The sequence below is a fragment of the Carya illinoinensis genome, chromosome 2 (genome assembly GCF_018687715.1).
Source record: "Carya illinoinensis cultivar Pawnee chromosome 2, C.illinoinensisPawnee_v1, whole genome shotgun sequence".
NCBI classification, from domain to species: domain Eukaryota; kingdom Viridiplantae; phylum Streptophyta; class Magnoliopsida; order Fagales; family Juglandaceae; genus Carya; species Carya illinoinensis.
This window is the reverse complement of record NC_056753.1, coordinates 32488543-32515322: the sequence shown is the minus strand read 5'-3', so window position 1 is coordinate 32515322 and position 26780 is coordinate 32488543. Positions and strand designations below refer to the sequence as shown.

Here is a 26780-nt window from a genome sequence, read left to right as displayed (position 1 = left end):
TTTTATATTTCATTCTTCATTACTTTAAGGCCCTTTTTTTTTTTTGGTAAATAAGATATATTGAGATAAAAGTTAAAAGTTTAATAAAATATCGTTAGAATATATTTTTTTAATCTTATTTTTATTTTAAAATTTTGAAAAATTTGAATTTTTTATTTTATTTTGTGTGAAAATTTTAAAAAAATTGTAATGATTCTATGAGATGAGATGTGAATGTTTGTGAAAACAAACGAGGCCCAAGTCACTCTAAGGATTTGTTTGGTAATATATCCCATCCCAAAATTCTCATATCATATCATCTCATCTTATTGTTAAACATAATTCAAATACAAAATTTTTAAATTAGTCATTACAACTTTTTCAAAATAATTAGTATAAATTTTCCAAACTTTCAAACAAAAAATAAAAAATAATTCAGAATTTTCAAATATTCAAATAAAAAATAATAATATGAAATTATATTTTAACAATATTTTAATTTTATAATCTTTTTTATTCAACTTGTCTTCTCTCATTTCTAAAAATAAAAAAAATACTTAACTCAAACTAACTCACTATTATTCATGAACTATTTTATTATTATTTAAAAAATTCTCATCTCATTTCACTCTATAAACATTATATTCTTACATGGGTTTTTATAATTCATGGGCTGGACTTATTATTATTCAATGACAAGTTATACTAAGCAACTATTATAAGTCAAGTTCTATTATATATAATTATTTTTATATATTTAATTGATGTGATTAATTAAAATAATTATTAAAAAAATAATATAATTAATTATATTAATAAAATATATAAAAAATATGTAAAAATAAATATATATAGAGTTTTTGTATAAGTTAGAACTCAAACACCTTTTTTCCAATTTATTAAAAAACCAATAATAAAACAAGATAGCGTATTATTATTATTATTATTATAAATGCAAGTTAACATAGCGAGCATTGATAATGAATTTTTTATCTTCATATATAAAATTATATATTTTGAAAATTGATTTTAAATATGAAAAAAAATTCTTACATTAGATTATATATTTTTTGATCAAATAATAATAAAAAAAATAAAGAGAGAGAAGAAAAAAAAGAAACGAGAGAATTGGGAGGAGAGAGAAAAAATAAAAAAATAATATTTGAAGAAAGAAAAAAATATTTTTAAAAATGAATAATTACTGTTTATAATTATTTAAAATTATAAAAATAAATAAGTTAATATAAATAATTTTAAGATAAATTTATTTAAATTTAAGAATAAGAATAAAAATAAAAATAAAAATGAATAAACTATTGTTAATGATCTAACCTGCTATACTTTTGAATTGGAATAGAGATGCGACGTGCACAATGTAAATATAGAAAGATTCCGCCATAAATAAGCCCTCCCGAGTGTAAGACTTATGGGGTTGCTTGATGTGTCGGTTGTGCGCATTACGCACCAGGAGGACGTTAGACGTGGTCAATCTTGTCCTATCCTGATCCCTATCCTAGAGTTAAATAGCTAGCGGCGTAAATACACGTTAGGCGTGCGCCTTCTTAAACACGCACACAGAGCCGGGGCAGAGTCGGGGGCACGTTAAATCGCCCACCGAAGAAGCCCCCACCATCATAACGTCCTGGCCACGTAATCCTCCAGCTCATCAGGTTCTATTGTCGATGTCTTGTCTCGGTGGACCCCTCTCCCAGTCGCTTGTCGTGGCCGTGCAATCACTCGCCTCCTCTTCAGACTTCTCGTTTATACGTACGTACTTCTAATTGCAATGTGCACGTCGACGTATTGTTGGATTGGTGCGTGAAGTATGAACCTCGTAAATACATGCATGTATGAGGCATGTGAAGTAAGAGGAAATGTGTGTGGAGGTGGGGTCACGTCTGCAACCAAAAAGATCTTCAATGGAGTTGTGGGGCCATGACCAATTCCAAGGGTATGCTCAAGTCTTACAAATAAATAAAAAAAAAAATTTATATTAAAAATAAAAAGGAATTGTATTTGATTACTGCCCCCACCAATGAGAATTCTTCAATCCAGACTATTTTGTCCATTAATAACTTATCAATGTGATAGACCATCGATGTAATGCATGTTTTAAGTTCCGGATGGACATGCATCATTGCATGACATGGATATGTATTTATAATTTTATACCGATACATACTGGTTTTTCCATATAATAAATTGAGGATTTTGAATGGTTTAAATTAAAAAAGAGATATTTACATTTTGTGAACATTCAAACATTTAATTTTAACCGTTAAAAAATTTCAATTAGCATGGAACTCATATAAATTTTTAATATTTTGTCAATCCATACTTTGTAGGAAATTTCTTATGCATTTTAAGAAAAATAATATTAAAAATATATTTATATTTATAATTATATGTATTGATATGTTAATTATTAAAAATAAAAGAATTTTAAATTTTAAATTTTCATCTTGTAATATTTACAATTTTGGGTAATATATTCTTTCTTATTTTCTAAAAAATTATATTTCTTAATTAGGGAAATATCCTCCGCTCTGTACCTTTTTAACAGTTTCTGAGATCCGAGAGCAGTATCCAGAGCCACGATAAGGCCTGCAAACACCCTTTTGTCCCTACACTATTACATCCCGCACCAACCAGGCACCATCACATCACAATTAATTTCTTTGATGTCCATGTCATCTCATATCTTTTCATGTCATATATGTAGGTATGTTATATGCCACGGATAGCAGTGCCATGATCGTGATGATGTATCCTCATATGGAAACTTATATAATTTTTTAATTTTCGAGAATAAATAAATAAATAAATTCTATGAGCTTTAAAATCGAGAGACGCATGCAAAAAACTCATCATGGTGTCCTCTGTGTCCCACGCAAACCCTCCCCCCACGCCCTTTTGTATTTTTTAAGCTACTCCATGTTCCCCGAAATGCCCCTCCCATTTACCCCAAACCACCCTCTCCTTGCTATTTTTTCCAGTTACCGTTGTGGCCAATCATCTGTTTGACAAAACTAGCCTCTTCATGAGTTTGCAATCCTCACGCTATAACTGAAAGAATAGAATCCATAATTCTAGATTGATTTCTTTCTAATAAGTGTTCAATAATGGTTGAAAAATATGATGCCATTTGCATATTTTATATTTTTAATACATATTATTGCATATTTAAATTATGGGCAATATTTTAGCATGCAATTTTTGGGCAATTCAGGCAGTTAGTAACAATAAGATTTTCTATTTTACTAGAATCAGTTAGTATATAATTAATGTACAACATGAAACATTTTAGTTTTTAGTTTTTTTTTTTAAATGTAATAAATGAATAGTGTCTATTTGAGTTAAAAACCAACAACTAGAATTGTTGACTTATACCAACTAATGTTTGACTTATACCATATTAAAAATTCACTGGATTCGTCAGGCTTGAAAAATAAATTAACAATATTTCTTTAAATAAAAAAATAGTTGACTTTTCAATTAAACTTTCATTCTTATTCATTCACTTTTAAACAGGATGCATATCCAATAAATTGTTAACAAGATGTAAGCTAAACCCATGGCAATAGAGAATGTTGGGCGAAAGAAATTAGAGCTTCTTTTTTTTTTTAATCATATTTTCCTTATTTAGATTGTGATTATTGTTTTCTGTTATAAGTAAAAAAGATTTTATTAATCTATGTAAATAAGTAAAATTTATGTATACAAAAAATATACAAGAAAGAGCTTAATTATAAAATCTATGCATTATAGAAAGTAGCGTAAAAATTATTAAGGCTCGTTCCATTCAATACAAAAGAAAAAATCTAAAGCAATAATGTATGAAAGAAAAAAGTCCCAAAATCTTATAGAGAGCATTTTCTATTGTCAAAACAACGGCTTATTGTTGACTATTATTTTAGATGAGAACAATCTTAATGATTTTTATAATATTTTTAAGGTTAATTTGTAATTAGGCCTTTTTTTATGTATAATTTCTACATATTTAGGCTATGTCTAATTGCGTTTATTAATACAATATTATATTATAATTCGGGTGAGAACGGACAATATCTATTGAAAAAATATAGTTACAAGCATAATTGTGTACTAATCTATGCACTAATATGATGTGATTGGTCAAAAAGTAGATTTTATTGAAAACAGTGTTGATTTAAATTTTAAATATGAATAAATCAGTATTGATACACAGATTAGTACACGACTGTACTTGTATATAGCAAAACTCATATCCATTTTCTAACGACGGGAGGAAAGCTCGTCTGAAAAATAAAAATAAAAAACATGGGGAGCAAAACCACACAATAGCGCGCGCACTTCACAAAGGGATACAAGGATATTTTCGTCATCACACAGCACCCAACTTTTGAAAAAATATTAAAAGAAATATATTGCTCCATTTCCCTAAACAGTGGAGAGGGAAGACCTCTGAGCCGAAAGTGACGAACCAATGAAAACCCACAGAAGAAACGCAACACCACCACCACCACCAACAAAAACACAAATGAAACCAAAAGTAAATCAAAGCACAATACTTTTCTTCTGTCTTCAGCTAGGGTTCGCTCTTTCATGATACCCTCCGTTCCATTTTCTTTCCTTTTCTTTTGCTTCTGAAAGCAACAAATCACATGCTTCACAACATCTTCCGCTAGCTAGCTCCATCCAAAGAAAGAACGCAAGAAGAAACAGGAATCCCATTTTTTGTGACAGTGTAATGCCCTTTGATTTGAGCTATGTTTGTTTCTTTCTTTCCGTGAAACCTTAGGAAAATGTTTCAGTGGGTAGCAGAGGAATCTTTGGGGGCCACGAAGGTTGGTCAAACTGTGTTCTTTTGGCTGGTTCCGAGGCCTTAAACGGGTGAGATCGGTTGGAATATTTGATTTCAGAGCAAGCTTGGATCTTTTCGGAAACCCTCTATTTTGAGCTTGGCTTTTGATAGATTCGGAGTCGGTGGCTGGGACTCGTTCCGATAATGCTGAATTGGATCTTGACACTCGGTTGTGTCTTTGGATAGGTAAGAGAACTTATTTTTAAATCACGAGGAAACATCTGGTGCGAACCCTTTCGTGGTGATTTTGTTTCTGGTATTTTGGGAAACACTTTTTACTGTGCTGCTTCGAACGTATTCGTGAGAATTCGTTCAGTTTAAGCTCTGATCTCGAAATATTTATCTTTTATTGTGCTTCGGGCTGTCTCGTATAGAGAAAACAGGGATAACTGCGTTGTAGTTAGGGATATTGGTGCCCCTTTGTCGGTTTCTCTCTATCCTTCCGCTTCTCAATCTCAGTATCCTAAACAAATTTTACAATATTATGATGTGGACACAAATTTAAAAAATGTTCAACTTCTCTTAAGACTTCCGGTTTGTTTCTCTTTTACTGCTCTGGAGCTCTAGCAAGTGCTTCGAGTTGTCATTAAGAAAGCGAAGCTACTTGGATTCTAGTTAGCTTTTCTGGGTTACTTGAATTTGAGGTTAACTTTCCACATGTGGTTAGTTGTGTTGCTTTTAAGCTCTAAAAGCCGTTTGAGATTGTCAATAGGTGAAGCTACTGGGGCTTTGTTTCCTTGTTTTTGGTGGGGGTCCTTGAATCTGGTCTGAGTTAAATTTGCGGCTGATTTTGTTGTTTTGAAGCAGCTCTTAAAAGGTTTTGGAGGTTGTGCTTAGGGAGGAGAAGCTAATTGGCTTTGGTTCAGTCTGTAGTGAATAAGTTAAATTTTAGCTGATTGGAGATGGCAATGTCCTGCAAGGATGGTAAGCTGGCAATGGACAACGGGAAGTATGTCCGGTACACACCTGAGCAGGTTGAAGCACTCGAGAGGCTCTATCACGATTGCCCGAAGCCAAGTTCAATTCGCCGCCAGCAGCTTATTCGTGAGTGCCCAATTCTCTCCAATATCGAGCCAAAACAGATCAAGGTCTGGTTCCAGAACAGAAGGTACGGTTGGTTGGGTAGCTTTGCAGTCAAATTTTGTGTATCCTAATGTTGGGCTCTTCGTTAGTTGCTAGTGAAGGTTCAAAAGAATAAAGAATTTCTCTTTTTGTTTGTTCATAATGTAAGCATTTGGCTTGTCCGAGTTTCATTGTTTGGAGACACTGTTAGAAGAGACTTCATATTTCGAATTCCATTTCTAGTATTTTTGTCAAGATTTTCTGAATGACCTACTGGTATTTGAAACTTGTTCTCAAAACTATTTTGGTTATCTGGTTGATGAGACACTGGTGAAATGAACAGATGTTGAGTTGTTCAGTTATATGTGTTATATTTCATTTGTTTAATCGAGGATGTAATATTATTTTCATGAATCTATAATGAAAAATTGGTAATTTTTTTATAGGCAAAAAGCTGAAAAATATAAGTGGTAATTTAATTGTCTTCTTTTATTTTCCTACATTTTTATTCAGTTTTCAGTTTGTTATCCTGCCATGATTTTAATAACAATTTCAATCACTTGGGTCTTCAGATGCAGAGAGAAACAGAGGAAAGAGGCTTCGCGGCTTCAAGCTGTAAATAGGAAGCTGACAGCAATGAACAAACTTTTGATGGAGGAAAATGATAGGTTGCAGAAGCAGGTCTCACATCTGGTGTATGAGAATGGTTACTTCCGCCAACATACCCAGAATGTGAGAATTTATGAATTTCCCAATTTTTTTTTAATCTTATGTTTAGTGGAAAAATCATTGGAAAAGAAGAGTTTGAATGTTGAAATTGATATTCCAAATGCAACTGATATAATATTCCAAGATTGCATTTTTCTGTACTTTTTGTCAGTAACCATAATATTATATTTATACTCATGAATTGCGATGTAATTGAGATTGAAAGTTGCTTTTTCTGACAGACGACACTTGCAACCAAAGATACAAGTTGTGAATCGGTGGTGACGAGTGGTCAACACCATTTGACAGCTCAGCATCCGCCAAGGGATGCTAGTCCTGCAGGGTTAGTGGTCCCATATAGTTAGGTCCTCTCAAGTCATTGTGCTATACAACTTCTCTTTGTGCTAGTGTCTTATAAATGCATGCTTGTTTTTTTACAGGCTTTTGTCCATTGCAGAAGAGACTTTAGCAGAGTTTCTTTCAAAGGCCACTGGAACTGCTGTGGAGTGGGTCCAAATGCCTGGAATGAAGGTATCTTTAACACTTGCTTTTAAAAAAAAAAAATGTCATTGAAATGATAATGCTTTTCCAATGCCTTGAATAAGTAATAATAATTCATTAAAGTGAACTTCAAACCCTGGTTTTTGTTGTTCTCCGTAGCGCCAGATGTGTCTAATTCTGTCGGAATGTTTTTCCCGGTTTATGGGGACACAGCATAGTCTAATACGCTGTTGTTGTTCAATTCCATGTTTCAGAAGATGATGCTACAAATTTTTTGGTTGAACAACTGGTTTTAATCTTTTTTCATTTTCATCTCTTCATGATGCACTCAGCCTGGTCCGGATTCCATTGGAATCGTTGCTATTTCTCATGGTTGCACTGGAGTGGCAGCACGAGCCTGTGGCCTAGTGGGTCTAGAACCCACAAGGGTAAGTGCTGTGAGTTTTCTCCTTAATGTTATGTTTGTGTTTGAGTATATGAAATTGTACCATTGACTATGTTCCTTACAGGTTGCAGAAATCCTCAAGGATAGGCCTTCATGGTTCCGTGATTGCCGAGCTGTGGATGTTCTGAATGTGCTGCCCACAGCAAATGGTGGAACCATCGAGCTGCTATACATGCAGGTAAACACTAATTGTGAAATCCTTCTAATGTCTGTTGGATCCCTTTACTACGCAACAGATTATTAATATTTTTATTTGTTAATGACATAGCTCTATGCGCCTACTACATTGGCGCCTGCTCGTGACTTCTGGTTGCTTCGCTATACTTCTGTTTTAGAAGATGGCAGCCTTGTGGTATGTGGTTCCCAAGTATCTGGGCTTATGATTCATCAAGAAACTGTACATTTTAGTTTATTGAGCTTCTTTTGTATACAACCACATGTACACACACAAGGACATGGATTTGGTTTGATATCTTTCTTGTCGATTGTGTCTCAAGTCATTCTGATTATTTAAATTGGCATGCAGGTCTGTGAGAGGTCACTTAAAAATACTCAAAATGGTCCAAGCATGCCACCTGTGCAGCATTTTGTGAGGGCAGAAATGCTTCCTAGTGGGTATCTCATACGACCTTGCGAAGGCAGTGGTTCAATCATTCACATTGTTGATCATATGGATTTGGAGGTATGAAAACCGCACATTGTATTTGATAATCTTTGGTCATGTGGTATGATTGTGGAGTATTTGATAGGGGAAGTATGATTTTCACTTCTTGTCTTTTTAAATAGCCATGGAGTGTCCCAGAAGTATTACGCCCGCTGTATGAATCATCGACTGTGCTTGCTCAAAAGACAACCATGACGGTAATATTAGTTATCTAGTTTTCTATTTCGTAAACTGGCTGTGTTACCTCTACTGCCTGAGACATAGAACCAATATGGAACTTTTCTTATTTACCTCTGAGATTTGATTATAAGCTATAATGGTAAGAGGTTTATATACCGTATTGTCTTTCTCATTTTCATTCAGGCACTACGCCAGCTGAGGCAGATAGCTCATGAGGTTTCTCAGTCTAACACTACGGGCTGGGCCAGACGACCTGCAGCTCTTAGAGCACTTAGCCAGAGGCTGAGCAGGTTGACATATTCTTATCATTTGACATGATCTCTACATTCTGTTAATGTTTCTCTGCAGTTCAGAATGCAATATATGTTGTCTGGCAGGGGTTTTAATGAGGCCCTTAATGGGTTTACCGATGAGGGGTGGTCAATGATGGGAAATGATGGCATGGATGATGTTACTATTCTTGTGAACTCATCTCCTGACAAGCTGATGGGCTTAAATCTTCCTTTTTCTAATGGGTTTCCAGCTGTGAGCAATGCTGTCTTATGTGCTAAAGCATCAATGCTGTTGCAGGTCAGGGTGCTTGTAATCTTTATTTTGCAATTGCCTGTGGGAAATACTTGGATATAAAATTTGATAGCTGTTTTTATGTTGCATAAACTGTATTGGTTGTTTAGGCACGGGACCTTTCAATGATGGGGAGCATTTGGAATATTTCTTGCTTCGATTCAGGCAATAACCATGAAAAATAATCATGCTACTTTTATTGCTCTCTCTACCAGTGTGCCAGCGCCCCTCCCCCCCCTCTAGTATGGTGGTAGCATACAAGAGATGCACGAAAGAATATAATAGAATCTAGGTCCCTTTAGTTGCTGAGTTGGATAGTCCCAAATTTCAACCTTAACTGTCTAGACGGTTGTTCTTTTAGTACCTCTACAGCATTTAATCTTGTGGTTGTATTTTAAGAGCTTGCTATGTAAATTGAAAGTGTTGAAAGGATAGTTTAAATATTTTGGACCTGCAGCTTGCATAGTCTTCTTCTTGTTTTGATACCGTACTGATAGTTTCTATTTCAGAATGTCCCTCCTGCGATTCTTCTTAGATTCCTGCGAGAGCACAGATCAGAATGGGCAGACAACAATATAGATGCTTATTCAGCTGCAGCTGTCAAAATTGGTCCCTGTAGCTTACCAGGGTCTCGAGTTGGAAGTTTCGGGGGTCAAGTTATACTCCCATTGGCTCACACTATGGAGCATGAAGAGGTGACCAATAATATTAACAAACTGTCTTCTTTTTTTCCATGTAATATACTCTAATCCATTTGTGTGAACCAGAAGTGATTCCTCTATTGCTGTAGTTAGTATAATTTCATCCAGTCATTTTGTTCAGATTGATATTCACACCCCATGATACATACTTCTTTGTGTGTGCAAGTTCTTGGAAGTCATTAAGTTGGAAGGTGTGGGCCCAACTCCTGAAGACACAATAATGCCTAGAGAAATGTTTCTGTTGCAAGTAAGTAATTGTCCCTTTATTGCTTGTCTTTTGCTTAACTATGTGATAATGGTGGTCCTACAAATTAATGCTTGTACCAGCTAATCTCCCCCTGGTAATTGGCCCAAGATCGAGCTGGGTTTGACCTTGCTTGTTAAGCTCTTATATCTCGTTTGATTTGATTTTATGAAGTGATTGGTTGTGTTCTTATTTCCATTTCTTCTTCCTAGATAGTTGTCACATCTTGTATACCATCTTGTGTAATTGGGCTTATGCCTATTCTTATAAATACAATCGTTTGCTTATAAAAAAAAGTGATTGGTTGTGTTCGCATTTTGCTTAGCCTGGATTGCTTTAGGCTTTATTTTATGATATTTCCAATTAGTTGGACTCTGCTTTAGCATTGAATGGTTGGTTGAGTTGAAATTGAAGCTATCAATCTCTAAGGAACTAAGCTCTGTGACAAAAAATAACAATTTTTTGGGTTGCTGGCTTTCTCCCTGTTCTATTCACATTATCTATATATTATACTTGAGCTGTGATCAAGTATTTTTCTCAAAACTGTATTTTCCATTATAATTTTTTTTTTTGAACTTTTCCTGGTCTATTTATTCGAATTACCTTCCCTTCTGTTAAAAAAGAAACAGCGGTTTTATTTGTAACACATTTTTCTCTCAGTGGTCTTCAACCAAGCAAAATTTTGCCCTCTCTCTGTGTTTTCCCTCTGGAATTTCTAAGTGAGCAAAACCACACTGCCAGTCTACTTTGGTGCCTTGGCCTAGAAAATGCTGGGGAAGATGTTGAGCAGATGGACTCAAGTGGTATTGCCATAACTGGTTGACTTGGTCAAGTTGGGATTCATCCTAGTGTGTAAACCAGCATTTTGTAGTCAACCCTGATGTTTGTGTTGTTTGTTCCGGGAATGTAAACTTATATTCTTGTTTTTCAATAGCTTTGTAGTGGAATGGATGAGAATGCTGTTGGAACCTGTGCGGAACTTATCTTTGCTCCAATTGATGCATCTTTCGCTGATGATGCACCTCTTCTGCCTTCTGGTTTTCGCATCATTCCCCTTGATTCTGGGAAGGTTAGCTTCTGAATCATGTGTGCCTGTTTTGCCGATTCTCTGCTACCACATTCTGTAGGTTTCTTAGTTAATGGACTCTAAAATATTGCAGGAAGCCTCTAGTCCAAACCGCACCCTGGACCTTGCTTCCGCTCTTGAAATTGGGCCAGCTGGTAATAGAACGTCTACTGATTATTCTGCTAATTCTGGCTCTGTCCGATCTGTGATGACAATAGCATTTGAATTTGCATATGAGAGCCACATGCAAGAACATGTAGCATCCATGGCTCGCCAATATGTCCGCAGCATTATATCATCAGTTCAGAGAGTGGCATTGGCACTCTCTCCCTCTCATTTGAGCTCACATGCAGGCCTTAGGCCACCATTGGGTACCCCTGAAGCTCAGACCCTTGCTCGCTGGATCTGCCAGAGTTACAGGTGCAGCAGTTGTTTTCAAATGTGTTCTGGCAATTTTTGTTGTGCTGTCATTTGGTTGGCTTGCAGGTCATGGTGTTATATTAAAAGTTGATGAATCACTTGACAAGATGTAGATATTGGAAGAGCCATATGGTGTAGCATTTGGCTAATTATCATCATGATTTAGGGCCTGGCACTGACCCTTGGTTGCTGATGGTTTTTAAGGGTGTTGGTCCTCAGAAAGGACCCCCAATTCACCAACCCATCAGGGCTATCAAATCGAGCTGAAACCAACACTAGTTGGTTGACGCTGTGACATACTGTCAAGCCCTATTGAAAATCTATTTTCCTATCTGATCATACGTAACCAAAGTCTTACAGATACGGTTACATATACGTGTGTTTAATTGTGAACTTTTAGCATGAGATTCTGTGTCTTGCTGGTAGCAAATGAAAAAGCACTTCATGATGCCTGGCACTAATGCTTTGCCTCATCTTTCCCTAGACTATAAGACTTTGGGAAGCATGCTGGATTATTGTCTTAAGATGGTGACTTTTGTTAGGGAAATCAGTGTTATGTATATTTCCATGGTCAGATCATTTGTTTGGCTCTTTCTAATGTTGCCAGGTGCTACATGGGTGTGGAGCTACTCAAATCTGGCAATGAAGGGAGTGAAGCCAACCTCAAAACCCTGTGGCATCACTCAGATGCAATAATGTGCTGCTCTATGAAGGTATGCATGGAAATTACTTACTTTGTTAACGGCCCACCCTGGCTTCCTGAATACTAAAAATCCCTGTAGCTCTCTCTCTCTCTAACAAAAAGAAAAGGCAGGTAGAATTATGAATCCTCAATCTGGGGTTCATACTATTGAGCTGACACCATATGAAAATGGACCGATCAGAGACTTGCAATCTCTCCATATTGACAGAAGAGACTGAAAGTCTCATCATTGGCTTTGGCCATAAATAATCAAGATGGAAGAAATTTTCTTGTGATCCAGCTATTCTTATTACCTTATCTATCAAAATGATATCCAGCTTCTTCACTGATGAGTGCATTGAAAACCCAAGAGATTATTTTCAGACAACCAAGCCAAATCAAACTTTGTTTTTCTATTGTTAGAATGTGAGGTTGAACGAGTATTCATGAATTTTCGTATGGAGAAATGAATTTTGATCCATGTCTAAACATTATGTTTTGACTTCTATTTTTCAGCTTTAAACCAATAAAACTAATCCTCAATTTATGCAGGCATTGCCAGTTTTCACTTTCGCAAACCAGGCAGGGCTTGACATGCTTGAGACCACCTTGGTTGCACTGCAAGACATAACTTTGGAAAAGATATTCGATGATCATGGCCGAAAAACACTCTGCTCGGAGTTCCCACAAATAATGCAACAGGTATGGCATCATCTCTCATGGTTTTATGCCTTAGTAATCGAGATTAACTAATTGAAACCAAATATAAATATTCCCAAGGGGAGCTAGCGTAGGGCCGGATGGAGTTACTGTTAAGTATGGAAGTCCTCACCAATACGTTAGTTATAATAGTTGCAATAATTTATTCATAAGATCAGAATTGATTATAACTTGATTTTCAAACTTGGTTTTTGTTTTTCTGCTTGTTGGGCAGGGCTTTGCTTGTCTCCAGGGTGGTATCTGTCTCTCAAGTATGGGCCGACCGGTCTCCTATGAGAGAGCGGTGGCTTGGAAGGTGCTGAATGAAGAAGAGAATGCTCACTGCATCTGCTTTATGTTTGTGAACTGGTCTTTTGTATGACTACAACAGATAGGAGGGAGATCATGCTTACAGAACTCCTAAACCCTTATGTTTTATTGGCTTGTTAGTCTTTTAGAAAGAAAACAAAAAAACAAAAACCTTTTGAATGATTAAGACTGCGTATGTGTTATCCTGCTTCTGGTGCACCTTGAAACCGATACATGTGCCTTGACATGTTATGTTTTAATCAATCGATTGCTATTTCCCCTGATCTACAACCAACCATTAATAGTTTGAGGTTGTATTTTGGTGTTTTTGCTGTGAATATAAACATTGCTGCAGGGAAGTTGTGTTTGTTAGTGTATCAAGCAACGCGCACTAAGATCTAAACTTGGTCCTCTTTCTCGAACTAGAACAAAGTGAAACTGTTTAGGTCCCAAGCCTAATTGACCTTTGCTTGGTTGAAAATTGACCATCTTATTATTGACAGGGACATGAACCCAAAATCTAATCTACACAATTTGAGATTGTAGAATTCATTGGTTTCATGCTCACGTTGTAGCAGGCACCGAATGAGCCGTTCTTATCGGTCTTTGCGGCAGAGTGGCATTTTTTTTAACGTATTAGAAACTATAAAAAAACTTAATGGATTAGATTTCAGCATGTCTAGTTGTCCACTTAAATCAAGTGTTGATTGTCATACTTTGTCTAATTTGATTATGATAATTGTGTAAACCAACTATCTCGATTGTTGACTTGTTACTATCTACAAAATACAGAGTGTAAGGCCCTAACTACGATGAATAAGGTAGAGATATTATATATTTTTATTTGATCTTTTAAAATTATGGAACCTCCTGGGCTTTATTTATAGAAAAGAAAATACTTTAGACGCAAATGAATTATACAATAGTAAATTTATAAACTGATGTATTTTGATGTGGTACGCCATTGATATGGTATGCCATAAATAAATCTAATGGATTTCATGGAATCACATTCATTTGTAAGTTTATTTTGTATAATCTTTTTATATAGGTAGCATTTTTCAATACGATGTTGGATACAGAACCAAAACATGATAAGGTCTCTGCATTTGTTTACATTTGCAAATCTATCGAGTCCCACTATTTGGGTTATTGCTTCCATTAACAACACAAAAAGTAGGGGTGTCAAATCGTGTTAACGGGTCGTGTTCGTATCATGTCAAGACATGTGTATTCCAGCTAATGGGTCAACCCGAACACGACCCGTTAAGGGTTTCGTGTCAAAATTCTAAACCCTAACACGACCCATTAAGATAACGAGTTGACACGGCACGACCCGTTAATGGATTTTAAGAAAAGGTTAACACAACACGACACGACACGTTATGATCCGTTTAACCTGTATAGACACGAACACGACCCATTAATCCGTTTAACCTGATTAATTTTATATAAATATTAAAATCACAATGTCTCTAAAAAAATATAAAACTAACTACAACTACAAATTACAATCCAAATAATAAATATATCAAAATTAAAGTCCCAACAAAATAACAAACTAATAGTGCTGCAGTGCATAATTAGAACACCTACGGTCCTACACAAGTCCAACTATTCTTGTTACATTACAATTGAATTAAATTTAAGGTTAAAAACTTGAAAAAAAAAAAAAAAAAAAATCAATTTAAGCTTAACGGGTCAAAACGGGTTGACCCGTTAGTGACCCGTTAAGCAATCGTGTCTTAACGGGTTGACCCGTTTTGACCCGAATCCGATAAGATTAAACCCAAACCTGCTCTTATCGTGTCGTGTTCGTGTTGGATTAACAGGTCGTGTCACAAATTGCCACCCCTAACAAAAAGAAAGTAAACAGAAAATAAACTACTTCAGAAGTACTAAAACATAAGGAAAATGACAATCTTATTGAATACGTAAATATGTAGAAATACATGATTCACAACCACCGAGGTTTTGATTGTTATATACAGTAGTTGCTGCAATATCTTATTTATTGTCAAGATACATGAACTGGCAATTTAGAAACAAAAACAGCTGATGGAGTGTCCAAACCCAAACAAAAACCCTAGCTAGAGGGAAACGGATTGTGAATAAGCATTTGAGCCAACACATAAAAACCATGAAGGTTGAGATTAGGATTTAGAACCACTTTTACAACATACTTCTGGAAAGTATAAGAGATGCATGGGAGATCCTGAACGTACACAGAAACCCAGAGAGGATAACTGATCAAATTAAGGCATGCAGAGAGCAAAACATCCAAGATCCAAGGTAAGCCAAAAAGGACCGGAGATAAAAGAAGAAAGGTACATGGAACTTGGTATAACCCAAAAAACCTAGGAAGGTTAAGTATGCAAAGGTTATTGGCTCACAAAATATAGATGATCAAAGAATATGCAAGCTTAAGGAGACATTAGGATCTTCACTGCTATGCAATATCCTAATTAATACGGTTTTTTGGTGGATAGGTTTAGGGGAGAAATGGACTTGTTAGCAGATTAAAGACGAGAGCAAGGGAACATGTTAATGACATATAAATATGGAATCATGTCCTTCATAGAGATATAAAAAAGCCTGTTGCTGGGGAATCAACTGGCCATGGTGAGATCAGCAATCTCCCTTGTAATTGCAGGAATGCAACTTGAACTCCGAGCAATCCCACCTTTCTTTTGCACAGCTCCTTTGTCCCTTGGACTAATAGACTTGGCCCTCACACCTCTCCCTTCCGATTTGCTTTTCTTCAACATCTCTCTCATGGCCTCAGCTTGGAACAAAACTGGATAAGCCCTTCCAAACTTGTTAAACCTAACACATGCACTCATGTGTGAACTCAAAGCCTCCTCTCTTTTTCCTCCATTTTTCTCCACCTCTTCCTTCACTGCCTCCGCACAAAGCCCACATATCCACTTCCCGGAGAACTTGTTGCGCACCTTGTCAATGTACTCCGGCGTACATTCCTCGCACATGCCACAGCACTCGCACCTTGCATCTTCAATCTCTGATATTGGAGGGAGTTCTAAGTCAATCCCTTCTTTGCTAAGCTCGAACGAAATGTCTGATACCGTTCGTTGAAGGCTGTCGGAAGAGAGCCTTGGCGGCTTGGAGAAGTTGTTTTTCCTGGTGCAAGGGCTTGCAATGGCCTCTCCATGTGGCGCCATAATAACACGATAACGATCGAGGATATTGGAAGAAGTTGGGTTTTCGAGCTTTGAACAGAAAACTACAAGCTAGCGATCGAGTGTAACGCTAGAAATTATTTAGAGGGTTAGAGAAAGCGAAGAGAGCAGCGGTTCTGGAGTACAAAGTTGGAAGTCTATCTCATGGTGGAAGATTTAGGAAAGTACAGCTCCTTATTTATATTAGAGCTGATCCTACTTTTAGAATCTCAACAGTAAATTTATGAGGATCTTGGGAACTCACATGCCAGTTTCAATGCATGCGGGAGCAGTCGTGAACATGCTAGAACTTTTTTATCAACGGGACAAGTTTTCTGCTTTTTGAAGTAGTTCAAAAAGTTTGAAATAGGTATGCATGTAATGCTACTTGTAACATGTCAAGCATAACATCACGTAGCATCATTGATGTGACACATATATATTGAAGATTATGTTTTGATTTTTGAGTTTCAAAGTTTTTATGACTAATGCATGCCAGCCACGTTAATACAAGTGATTATTGGAGGCACACATCCTCTTAGTCCAAGTTGGAACCTCTCCCACTTCCTCCATAACATCATTTTAAGTATGGAAAAGACTTTAGCCACAAAATGATTATATAAAAGTAAATCTACAACTTGATATATCTTGATATGGTATGTCAAATTGTAAAATTATTTTTATTATAAAGTAAATCTAACGGATTTCATAAAGTCATATCAATTTATGAGTTTTACTTTGTGTAATATTTTTGTATTTGTAGCAGTTGTCTTTAAGTATTGGGGATATGCTACTCGATACATAGTTCATATGAGACGATTATGTATAAGTAAATGAAAGAAGCAAAGGAGCTCATAAGTAGCAAATGAAACAACTTCATCACAGCTAGCTTTCTCCTTCAAGGGAAAAATAACAAATAGTTTCTCTTTTATGAATTGTACAATTTTCAAACCTCACAAACAAATATTAACATAATAGCGATATGAAGGAAAAAAAAATGACACGTTTGGTTCGCTGAGATGGAATTAGTAAAGTATAATATGCATCACTGTTCTTTTGTTTGACGATCATAATAATATAAAAAGGATCTAGCAAAATTTCTCAAAAATCCAAGGCCTAAAATTTCAAGGGAAGTATTGGCTTTTTTTTTTTTTTCCTTTTCGATATCTACTTTTGTATATGTGTCTATAAAATGAAACGAGTTGGGCATTCACGTGCATGCCTATTGTAGCCATATAAACCTTAGCTAACTGCTTTTGTAGGGTTTATATGGAAGAAAAGGGCTGCTTGAACTGGGTCTTCTCTTTTCCCTGGAGCTACAATACCAAGTCACGAGCAGCTGACGTATCCATTAGAGAGACAGAGAGAGGTAGTTGAAGTTCGGCATCACAAAAAGGCAAACAATTAAATAAAGTAAGAGTATATGTCTATGAAGGCAATAACTATCGCCTATCGGGAAAGTAAGAAAAGGAAAGATATAAACAAAGTTGTGGGTTTTACAGTTCCCATGTGATTGATATGCATGGAGGCAGTTTAGCCAAGCAAATAGATATTTGGATCACAATGAACTTCGCTAGTCTCTACCGCCCGCCGTGGCTGTGGTTCAATATTGAGCTGAAATTAAAACTTGGCTATTGTACCATTGCATGTCATTGCCACCCATTTTCAATTTGTCCACCGCACGTGTAAATTCGGCACTGCGATAGCGCCATTTCCATTTCCATTTCTGTATGGACTCGTTAACCCAAGGGAAAATAAAAAAGTACAGGAAAACACATCTTATCCAATTAATGTGATGTTTGAGTTTTGTCATTTGTTTTCGAAATGAAGGTGTCCAGCTGGATCGAGGGAACACCAAAAAGAAAATAGAAATGGAAGATTTCTTGTTTCTTTCGAGGCTTAAATTTATCATTGACATCATTGATCAACATCACCGAATTTCCACACAATTTGAGGAACACAAAAAAAGAAGAGTTTCTACAGTCTCCACTTTAATTACATTTTGACTAAATCCCTAACCATCAAAATTTCTCTAAGCCTGGAAATGAGTGAGCAAGCAACCTACTATCGGCACATTTGGCGCCCTACGCTACATTAGGCAGATCACGAAACTGTGCGTCCATAACAAATGGATGCAATATAGAGATTCTTCGCCCACTTTTCCTGCAAGGATCCACTGTTAGGTAAGGCTTCACAAAGATCTTAGAGATCAGTACCAATTATCAATAAAAATAAACAAAATCAGTGTCAAAGAGGAAGTCAACAAAGTATGTAAACGAAATATAAATTTCACCTTTACATGTGAACTGGGAAATGCAGATGTTCGAAGCGTCTCCTGCGTTTCATCTGCAGGGGTTCTTCTCGGAATACTTAGAACAAAAGCAGCTTGATCCAAAGTTGCTGCAGTAGCCGTGATTCGATATCCATAATCCCATCGCCGATGAATACCTTCACTAGGGTAAAGGAAGTCTAGCTCAACGACCTGAGATTTCATAAACTTTATAAGTAGGTTGTCAATGCCTCTGCGCACCAAAGAACATATTAACAAATATTATTACTGAATCCGAGATGACCTGGTCAGAAAATCCTGCACCACGGGACATAACTACTCCCCATCTGCTCCCAGCTGTGGCCATGGCAGTAACATAGAAGCCCTCCCTCCATTTTTTGTTTATCCACTTGTAAGGAAATGAATCACTAACTTTGTAAGATTGCTGCAAATACTGTGTACCTGGTACAACAAATAAGATTCCAGTCAAACCAAAATCTGATCGACTTCGCCACTTAACACAACTCAATAAAATTTTGCCCACAAAGGCAACATGACAAGCATCTTAAGACTAACCCTTGGACATTATTACTAAGGAGCTCCCATTTGTTGCTCCAGCTATCGCACTAATATAATAGTTCTTCTCCCACTGCTCCATTATCCATTCCTACCGGCAGAACAAAATAGTAAATCAGATACTTAGATATGATCGGCACTGTAGTAAAAACACAAAAGTACAAAACTGTTGATGAACAATCCATTAAATTAATTAACACGACAGTTGTAAATTGGTAAAGATACCAACAAGTACCTTGTGAAGAAAAAATGGTGAGATTTCATAAACTTGTGAAGTAAAACCAGTTCCAGCATCCATAATGAGGGCCCACAAGTTCTGAGATGAAGCTACGCTGCTGATAAATAAGCCATCTTCATTTCCTTTTTCAATGTGCTGGGAAAGCCTTGTATCTGCAACATTATAGTGATACCTACAACAGCAAGGCAGCACAAACCTTCATCCCCAGCAATACTAATTGTTGTATAACATTTCGCCCCTTTTATCTTACCAAATATAAAGCAAGATTTACCTAAAAGCAATTGGAAAATAAAACGAATAAAAACAAAACAAAAAATGATAATCACAAAAGAATAATGCACCATGCATTACAAGACCATAGACGTATACCTTTGTTTCATTGGTCGACGAGCATTGTAAACACTAATCCATTGTGTAGCTGGCATGCCCAAACGAACCTTCTTCTTTGGTTGTCCATCATCTTCATCCTCCTCCATAGCCAATCGAGCTCTCTTATGACCAATAAGCTTCACAAAGTGTAGTGTAACTTGCTTACTTTCAAACATAAGTATACTCCAAGAGTAAACCAGCAAGCAGCACAAATGGAGAGCATCATTACCTTCTGTGCACCCTCCGTGTTGATTGGCCTGATATCTAGATTTGGACAGATAATTCCATCAAACAACGAAATATACTTTGCATAATTGGGTTCTTCATCAAACCTCAAGTTCACCACAAGTTCAACAAACTGTCTGAAAGGTGGCGGACAGAAGCTACACAAGGTCTCCGGAGATGTTGCCATCTTCTTCTTGCAAACGAGGAACCCTTTATTCTCTCCCTGAAAACACCATCTTACTAAGAATTATACACTAAAATGACACAAAACTTTTATCGCAAGTTGGAAAGTACAAACCTGGTATCCCTGCCAAGGCAGACGACCACGAAGAAGGAAAACAAGTTGATACGCAAGAGATTCTAGATCATCTCTCCTGCTGCCAGTTCTCCCCAAATGAGCATGAACACTAGCATAACGTACTGTTCCCCTGTCAAACCAGAAAACATCAAGTTGTGGATCAGTGAATTAAGTAATGGGAAAAATAAAGATCCAGGATAAAGCAGGCTACACAAACGTTTTGCATACTGCACAGATAAAATGACTGGTTGTACCTGAAAACATCTGGTCTCTGGTCATATTCAACATGCATGCCAGTTCCACTATCTCTCCATCTAGTAGCTGTAGCCCATGCAGGTAATAAAACAATAAGTACATGCACACTAACGCAAAATGAGTAATTAACATTATAATAACTTCATTGAAAAGTACCTAATCCAAGATCGACTAGGAAAAGCTTTTTCTCATCAGGAGTCCCAGGAGGACCAAGCAGAAAATTTTCAGGTTTCACATCCCCATGCACATATCTGTTAAAAAAACACAAACATTAATTAGCACATTATTATTATTATTATTATTTTATTATGTTGGGGAACCTTGCCAAGGCAGGGCCTTTCGGACCCATCCGTATAGAGTAAACACCAGTCCCGTGCACCAAACCCTCTGAAGTTACACAGAACTGGTTAAATCACTTGCTTTTCACCAGCGGGTGTGGCCCTAAAGGATTGTTTGCACTCATGAGGTGTCGAACCTTGGACCTTGAGGGGAGTGATATCCCAAGACCAAGGCCTTCACCACTTGGGCCAACCCCTTGGGGTTAGCCATCCAAGAATGATCCCTATTTTCCGGTAACTACCACTTCCATTACTGCTATGACTCTAATACTCATACTATAAAATATTAACTGTCATGTTACTTTTCATGGGATATCAAATAGTCAAAATGCATGCATGACCCCTCCATAACATAGAAAACACCATAGAAAAGAAGATACTGCAATTTCTGATCAATACCCTCCAGCTTACCCCATACAAAACAAAATTACAGAAAGGACAACAACCTAAGTTTGCTACAGCCAGAAAAACAAAAAAAAAAAAAAAAAAAAAAAAAAAGGGCAAAAAAAAAAAATCTCACCCTCGAGAATGCATCTTCTCCAAAATTGATATTGCTTCAATGGCAATACATGCAACCATTTCAACGGACATTCTGAAATTAAAAAATTGCTTTAATAAGGAGATTTAAGCAATGAAATGAGAATGTGTTTGACAAAAAATTGTATGAAGTTATGAGTCAGTTCCACTGAACTCACGTATGAGAGTTATTATTCCAAACATCCCACAAGCTTGGACCCAGCATATCCATAACCTGCACACAGCAAAGTTCTGTTAAAAAGCCATTCTATGACCAGTCAATGGTAGATTGAAAAAAAAAAAAAACATAACATGAAAGCTTTCAACATGCATAATCAGCACCACAAAGCAAACAATATCATACCATGATATAATAGTCACCCTGTCGGCCCTTGTAGTGTACGCGTGGTACTCCATGACTGCCACCAAGAGTGCTATAAAAGTACAAAGAGTCCATATTAGATTCTTAAATACTGTAAAAAATGACACGAATAAAAAAGTAAGAGAAATAAACACTCACGTGTACACTTGCCACTCATAGGGCGGTCCATAATTACATCCTTTGCTACTTCTATGCTCGAATTTTAAGGCCACCTATTTTATGAAGTGAGCGTGATGGTTACAAGAAAAACAGAGAGATCCAAAAAAAGGGGGTGAAGTTGAACACCAATATAAAAGGGGGGGATTAACTCAATAAAATCCATCATGCAACAACAAAGAACAAATCACATACCTCAACAGCTCCAAGGCCAGGAGTTCTCTCATTTTTACTTAAAGCAGAAACACGGCGGCCAACATACACTTGTCCAAAGCCACCCTTGCCTAACTTTCTCTCTATTCTGTACAATGGGGAACCACCAACCTGAACCTGCAGCAACAAAACCAAAAAAATCAATTAATCTCACACACACAGATATTTGCAGGGCAGTGGAACAAAATCCCAATGCAAGACACTCTTTTATCAATTTTTTACAAACTGTCCAATATAAATATTTTCCTAAACCATCTTCAAAATTGAACCACAAAACCTCATCACATGGTGGGAAGGTGGGAATGGACAATAGTAGTGAAACGATGTTACATTATTTTACCTTTCAAAAAATAGCCAACTCCTATAAGTCACATCTTCATCCAAAGTGCATTATAAAATTGCTGGTAGCTAATTCTGTTCAACATCATGCTATAAGTGATCCTACTAATATTTTAACACTGATGCTTTTTGGGGAGTGGTTAAGAAGGCAAGTACAAAATACCCAAATCCAACATTAAATGTGATAAGCTGTCAATGTCAGATGACAGGTTCTCACTCAACAGTTAATTTCTATCTCCCCATCATGGGGAGCCATCTATGAGTGTTGAGCATCGTATCTGAATATATGTGCCCATGGTAATTATGTACACCTTTCCCAGTAACTAATATGCACACACTAAGATTCCAATTTGATCGTGCACTTTTTGCAAAGACAATATGGATTCGATTGGTATAACGGGTGCTGGTCCCATATCTCAACTAAGAGTTCCTACAAAAGCATTCCTGAAATATTCTTCAAATCTTTTTTTTTTTGATAGGTTATTCTTCAAATCTTATTACTATCTGATCATCATTATTTGTAGTTCTTCTCACAGATTCAGTAAAATGACACCAAGTAGAGATGAGGATATTATCATGGAACATGGTGAGAAAAAGAAACAATAAATAACATATATACGCCATTGCCACCTAAACAATTCATATAAGTAAATAGACAAAAATGAACTTTAACACACAAATCTGGCAAATAGAATACAGATATGTATTTATATAGCTATATATATAGGAAAATGCAAAATGTATTTAAGAAAAACTTACAATATCTATTGCTCCTACGTAGTTTAGGACATTCTTTGTACTGAACATGGCTTTTTGCCTATTCTTTTATTAATATACTTCTTACTTTTCTCCAAAAAAAAAAAAAAAACTCACAAAAAACTTACTTCTCTACATATTAGTTATTGATATGCTGAAAATCATGAAATTTGAGATTCAAAAGAAAACTAACAAAATGAGTTTTGTAAGTAAAATTGTAAATACATGTAGATCTACTCGTATATATATATCCTGTATCCATATATACAACACTATGTACCGAGTAACCACCTAATTGTCCTTGCAGTTCTTAGCAAAAGTGCTGCTGGTCTATAGCAACCAATACAAGTGTCAATCCACAAAAAAACTCTCTTCTGATAAAATGGTTCAAACAACGTAATTTAGACAGGCAAAAGCAACCACAACAATATTCTCAACTGCATTGTTGCAATTATCTCGATAGTGAATATAGCTTTCCTTTGCGACCAATGTGGTACGAGGGCCTTCTCAAATAATCATGCATCCTTCACTTGATGCTCAACCATGGAAACCCACTCACAGTCTGATGCTACGATTACAACTGAAAAACTATATTCCCAGACCCCAGTAAAATAGTTCCATTGGAATGAGTTAACTCCCAACTCGCCCATAGTAATCAAAATAGAAAAGCCATCCAAGTCCTGAAACAGATTCCTAAATTCCCAATTGCAAGTATATACATAGCATAAATAATTGACTCCTTTCGCTTTTTTTTTTTTTTTTTTATCAGGAAATAAGAAACTTTTTTTTCACTTGATACTCGTAACAAACACAAACATTCACAGATGACAGAACCCCGCCTTCCCATATACCATAAAACACACATAATGGAAATACAAACAAAGGAAACGACGGTCAAAAGTAACCAAAGAAGAAAATTTGCAGTCACGGTCTTCAATCACATCCTTATGTACCTAAGAAAGCAACTAACAAAGCCCAAAACAATCAACAATGAACTTAAGTATCTAAACACTCCAAATACCAGACAAGACCCAAACCTTCTCAGGAAGCGGAGCGGTGCTTCCTTCGTCTTCACCGGCATGCACCTTGTCATTGCTCCTCCCCCCACTATCGTAATCATCCATCTCCTTCTCCCCTACCTCCTCCTTCTCCGCCCTACCACCGCCTTCCTCCAATCCTAGATTTTCTTTCTCCTCCGTCTCCGGGAGAACTACGTTCTCATCGACCCCTCTCTGGTGCAGCTGCTGTTTGTTGTTGTTTTTGTTGTTTGCTGCTGCTGCCGCCGCACGTCTTCGCCGCGTCCTCGTTGCAATAGCCTCCTCCACTTCGATCGGATTAGGACTCGGCTGCTGCTGCTGCTGCTTCGCTGCTGCCCGGCCCCTGCGCGCTCCGCTACGCAGAACCGGCATCGTTCATCGTACGTATCTCATCCTCCGCTCCAAAAAAAATCCCAACACTTTCTTTTTCACACACACAATCTCACAAAATATCACTCTCTACCTATGCCTTATCACCCTTCAAATAAAAATTAGTGTAAATCGCTCAACAAAGAGGGAATTGCCCTCAGGAGCGAGGAAACGAAGCAAACTAATCGGAGCGATGTAGCGGATTCGAACAATGAATGTGTAAAAGTCCGGACCTTTAAGTCGAGAATTCAAACAATCGGAGTCTGTGAGCAGGAGATCGTGGCTTAGATGCAAGAAATTAGGGTTTCGGACGGATCGAAAAGGTATCGGCAGACAGAAACAGAGACGGGAAGGGAGACGGACTTATAACATAAAGTGTCCTTTTCCTAATTTTATAACATAACGAGAATTTGTGAATTTGGAAAAGACCTCGTGGAAATTGTGGGTAATTATGAACCGTTGATGGGACGGAAATCGACGGTATGAATCACGTTGGGGGATTTTGATTTGTCGAGGAATTTCAATAATGAATGAAAATCATTTTTTTTAAATTAAAAACATATTACATTCTTTGATAACGGACATTATAACTTTTTTTTTTAATATTGGGAATTGGGGAGGAGATCGAATTCAAGACCTCTCTTAGGCTAGATCTCATGTCATCTGAACCACATGCTCTTAGCCACGGATATTATAACTTAAACATATATTACAAGCCATTTACAATATTAAAACATAGAGCATAATGGAAAGTGTTTGCATTTAGAGTATCCCATTGTTGAAATGATATTTATAATATATAGTGTTCGAGTATTATATATATGGGCAGTATAATTTTACAGAGGGAGGCCACCGAAATACTCACCGAATAGGCAAAACATTTTTATCAATTTTTTTAATTTTTTAAATATTTTTTTAAACTCATTAAATATATATTTTTTTTAAAGAGAAAAATCATAAATTGATTAAAAAAATATTTAATTAACTATTAAATAAAAACCCATAATCGGTGGCCACCATTAGTGACCACCTTATATGGGAGAAGCAATTTCCTATATATATATATATATTATAAAAGAGTAAGTAAATATGAGATTTATATGAAAAAATAAATTTTTTAAGAAAATAATTAAAAAAAATTATTTATCATCCCACGATATGACATTTATTGATAAGTTTACAAGTAAAATATAATAAATAGTTCATAATTATCTAATGTCACATCATAAAATAACGAGATGATGATACGAAAATAGATTATGAGTAACATTACTAATTTTTTTAATAGTAAATCTTACTATTTTTTAAAAAGAGTATACGACATTTATACAATTTATAAATGTATTTAGTATTAAACATTTCAATAATGGTTAAGATGATAATGTCATCAATTAAGACATTACAAAAACTAACATAACTATAATCATGCGATATTTTATGATTTTATAATAAATCGTTTTCATGATATTAAAATATATAAATGATGCGGTAATTTAATCTTATTGTAAATTATTATGTCATTAAAATTTTTTATATAGGCATTTATTTGTAATAGTAATTTAAAACTTAATTCTATATTTTTTCCTCGTAAGTTTTGTGTTTTTGAAAAAATATATATATATATATATATATGACTCACATGGAAAACAATTTAATAGTAGACTCCTTATTTAAAAACATATATATATATATATAACTTGCATGATATTATATCTAGCATTACTTTTTTAATCTTTTTTAAGTACATTATTCTTTTAATAAAAATTTTATGTACAGTTATTTTTGTGTATTACACTTTATTAATGAGATTGATTGCGTATTAAAAAAATTAATACAACTATTAATAGTACATAAAAATAACTATATATAATAAATGCGACAATCACTTAAATAAATATTAATTTATTCTTGATATGTTCCTAGGAATTTGGATAAAATGACGACACTATCGTTTCTGGCTGAGAGCAAATCCTTTCAAATTCAGTTCAAGCGTAAACACAAAGAAAAGTTTATACAAATTGTGATCTCTAGACGAATACGTCCTCATAATTTGGAGTTGAATTTGATTGGAAGCCGAATATCTTAAGAGTTAGAGGATAAGGCGTCGAAAATGTACGACACCTGAAAAGACAATGCAAAATGTAAATGACTTCGACAATGAAAAACCATACTTATAATATTATTGAAACAGATGAAAAACA

The 26780-nt window shown here is 35.8% G+C and overlaps 3 protein-coding genes across 3 annotated transcripts; 1 reads left to right on the top strand and 2 right to left on the bottom strand.

Annotated features, from left to right (window-relative positions):
* Window positions 1-4400: 4400 nt before the first annotated feature.
* Window positions 4401-13351, top strand: LOC122301014 (homeobox-leucine zipper protein ATHB-15-like). Its single transcript, XM_043112065.1, has 19 exons — window positions 4401-5008; window positions 5630-5930; window positions 6457-6616; window positions 6835-6935; window positions 7033-7123; window positions 7426-7521; window positions 7603-7716; window positions 7807-7890; window positions 8065-8220; window positions 8325-8399; window positions 8566-8672; window positions 8760-8952; window positions 9456-9641; window positions 9814-9894; window positions 10826-10960; window positions 11052-11377; window positions 11985-12090; window positions 12612-12761; window positions 12994-13351. Exons 2-19 carry the CDS (start codon window positions 5725-5727, stop codon window positions 13138-13140), a joined length of 2514 nt encoding a protein of 837 aa, XP_042967999.1. The 5' UTR covers window positions 4401-5008; window positions 5630-5724; the 3' UTR covers window positions 13141-13351.
* Window positions 13352-14587: 1236 nt separating this feature from the next.
* Window positions 14588-16452, bottom strand: LOC122295369. The gene has a single exon (XM_043104377.1). It carries the CDS (start codon window positions 16244-16246, stop codon window positions 15677-15679), a length of 570 nt encoding a protein of 189 aa, XP_042960311.1. The 5' UTR covers window positions 16247-16452; the 3' UTR covers window positions 14588-15676.
* A 1652-nt stretch (window positions 16453-18104) lies between these two features.
* LOC122301013 (casein kinase 1-like protein HD16) lies at window positions 18105-24955 on the bottom strand. Its single transcript, XM_043112064.1, has 16 exons — window positions 24211-24955; window positions 22061-22195; window positions 21848-21921; window positions 21692-21761; window positions 21507-21562; window positions 21332-21403; window positions 20630-20724; window positions 20473-20539; window positions 20219-20348; window positions 19925-20143; window positions 19696-19832; window positions 19324-19498; window positions 19089-19179; window positions 18817-18974; window positions 18537-18725; window positions 18105-18406 (listed from the first exon to the last, which is right to left on the bottom strand). Exons 1-16 carry the CDS (start codon window positions 24580-24582, stop codon window positions 18347-18349), a joined length of 2100 nt encoding a protein of 699 aa, XP_042967998.1. The 5' UTR covers window positions 24583-24955; the 3' UTR covers window positions 18105-18346.
* Between the last annotated feature and the right edge of the window lie 1825 nt (window positions 24956-26780).

Coding starts and splice junctions, on each gene's coding strand:
- LOC122301014 (XM_043112065.1), top strand. CDS start 5,725: ATGGCAATGTCCTGCAAGGATGGTAAGCTGGCAATGGACAACGGGAAG. Junction 8,953..9,455: donor AAGCATCAATGCTGTTGCAG/GTCAGGGTGCTT, acceptor TTTCTATTTCAG/AATGTCCCTCCTGCGATTCT. Junction 10,961..11,051: donor TTCCCCTTGATTCTGGGAAG/GTTAGCTTCTGA, acceptor AAAATATTGCAG/GAAGCCTCTAGTCCAAACCG.
- LOC122295369 (XM_043104377.1), bottom strand. CDS start 16,246: ATGGCGCCACATGGAGAGGCCATTGCAAGCCCTTGCACCAGGAAAAAC.
- LOC122301013 (XM_043112064.1), bottom strand. CDS start 24,582: ATGCCGGTTCTGCGTAGCGGAGCGCGCAGGGGCCGGGCAGCAGCGAAG. Junction 20,725..21,331: donor GAGAAGATGCATTCTCGAGG/GTGAGATTTTTT, acceptor TTTTTTTAACAG/ATATGTGCATGGGGATGTGA. Junction 18,726..18,816: donor GTGCAGGATTTTCTGACCAG/GTCATCTCGGAT, acceptor ATGAAATCTCAG/GTCGTTGAGCTAGACTTCCT.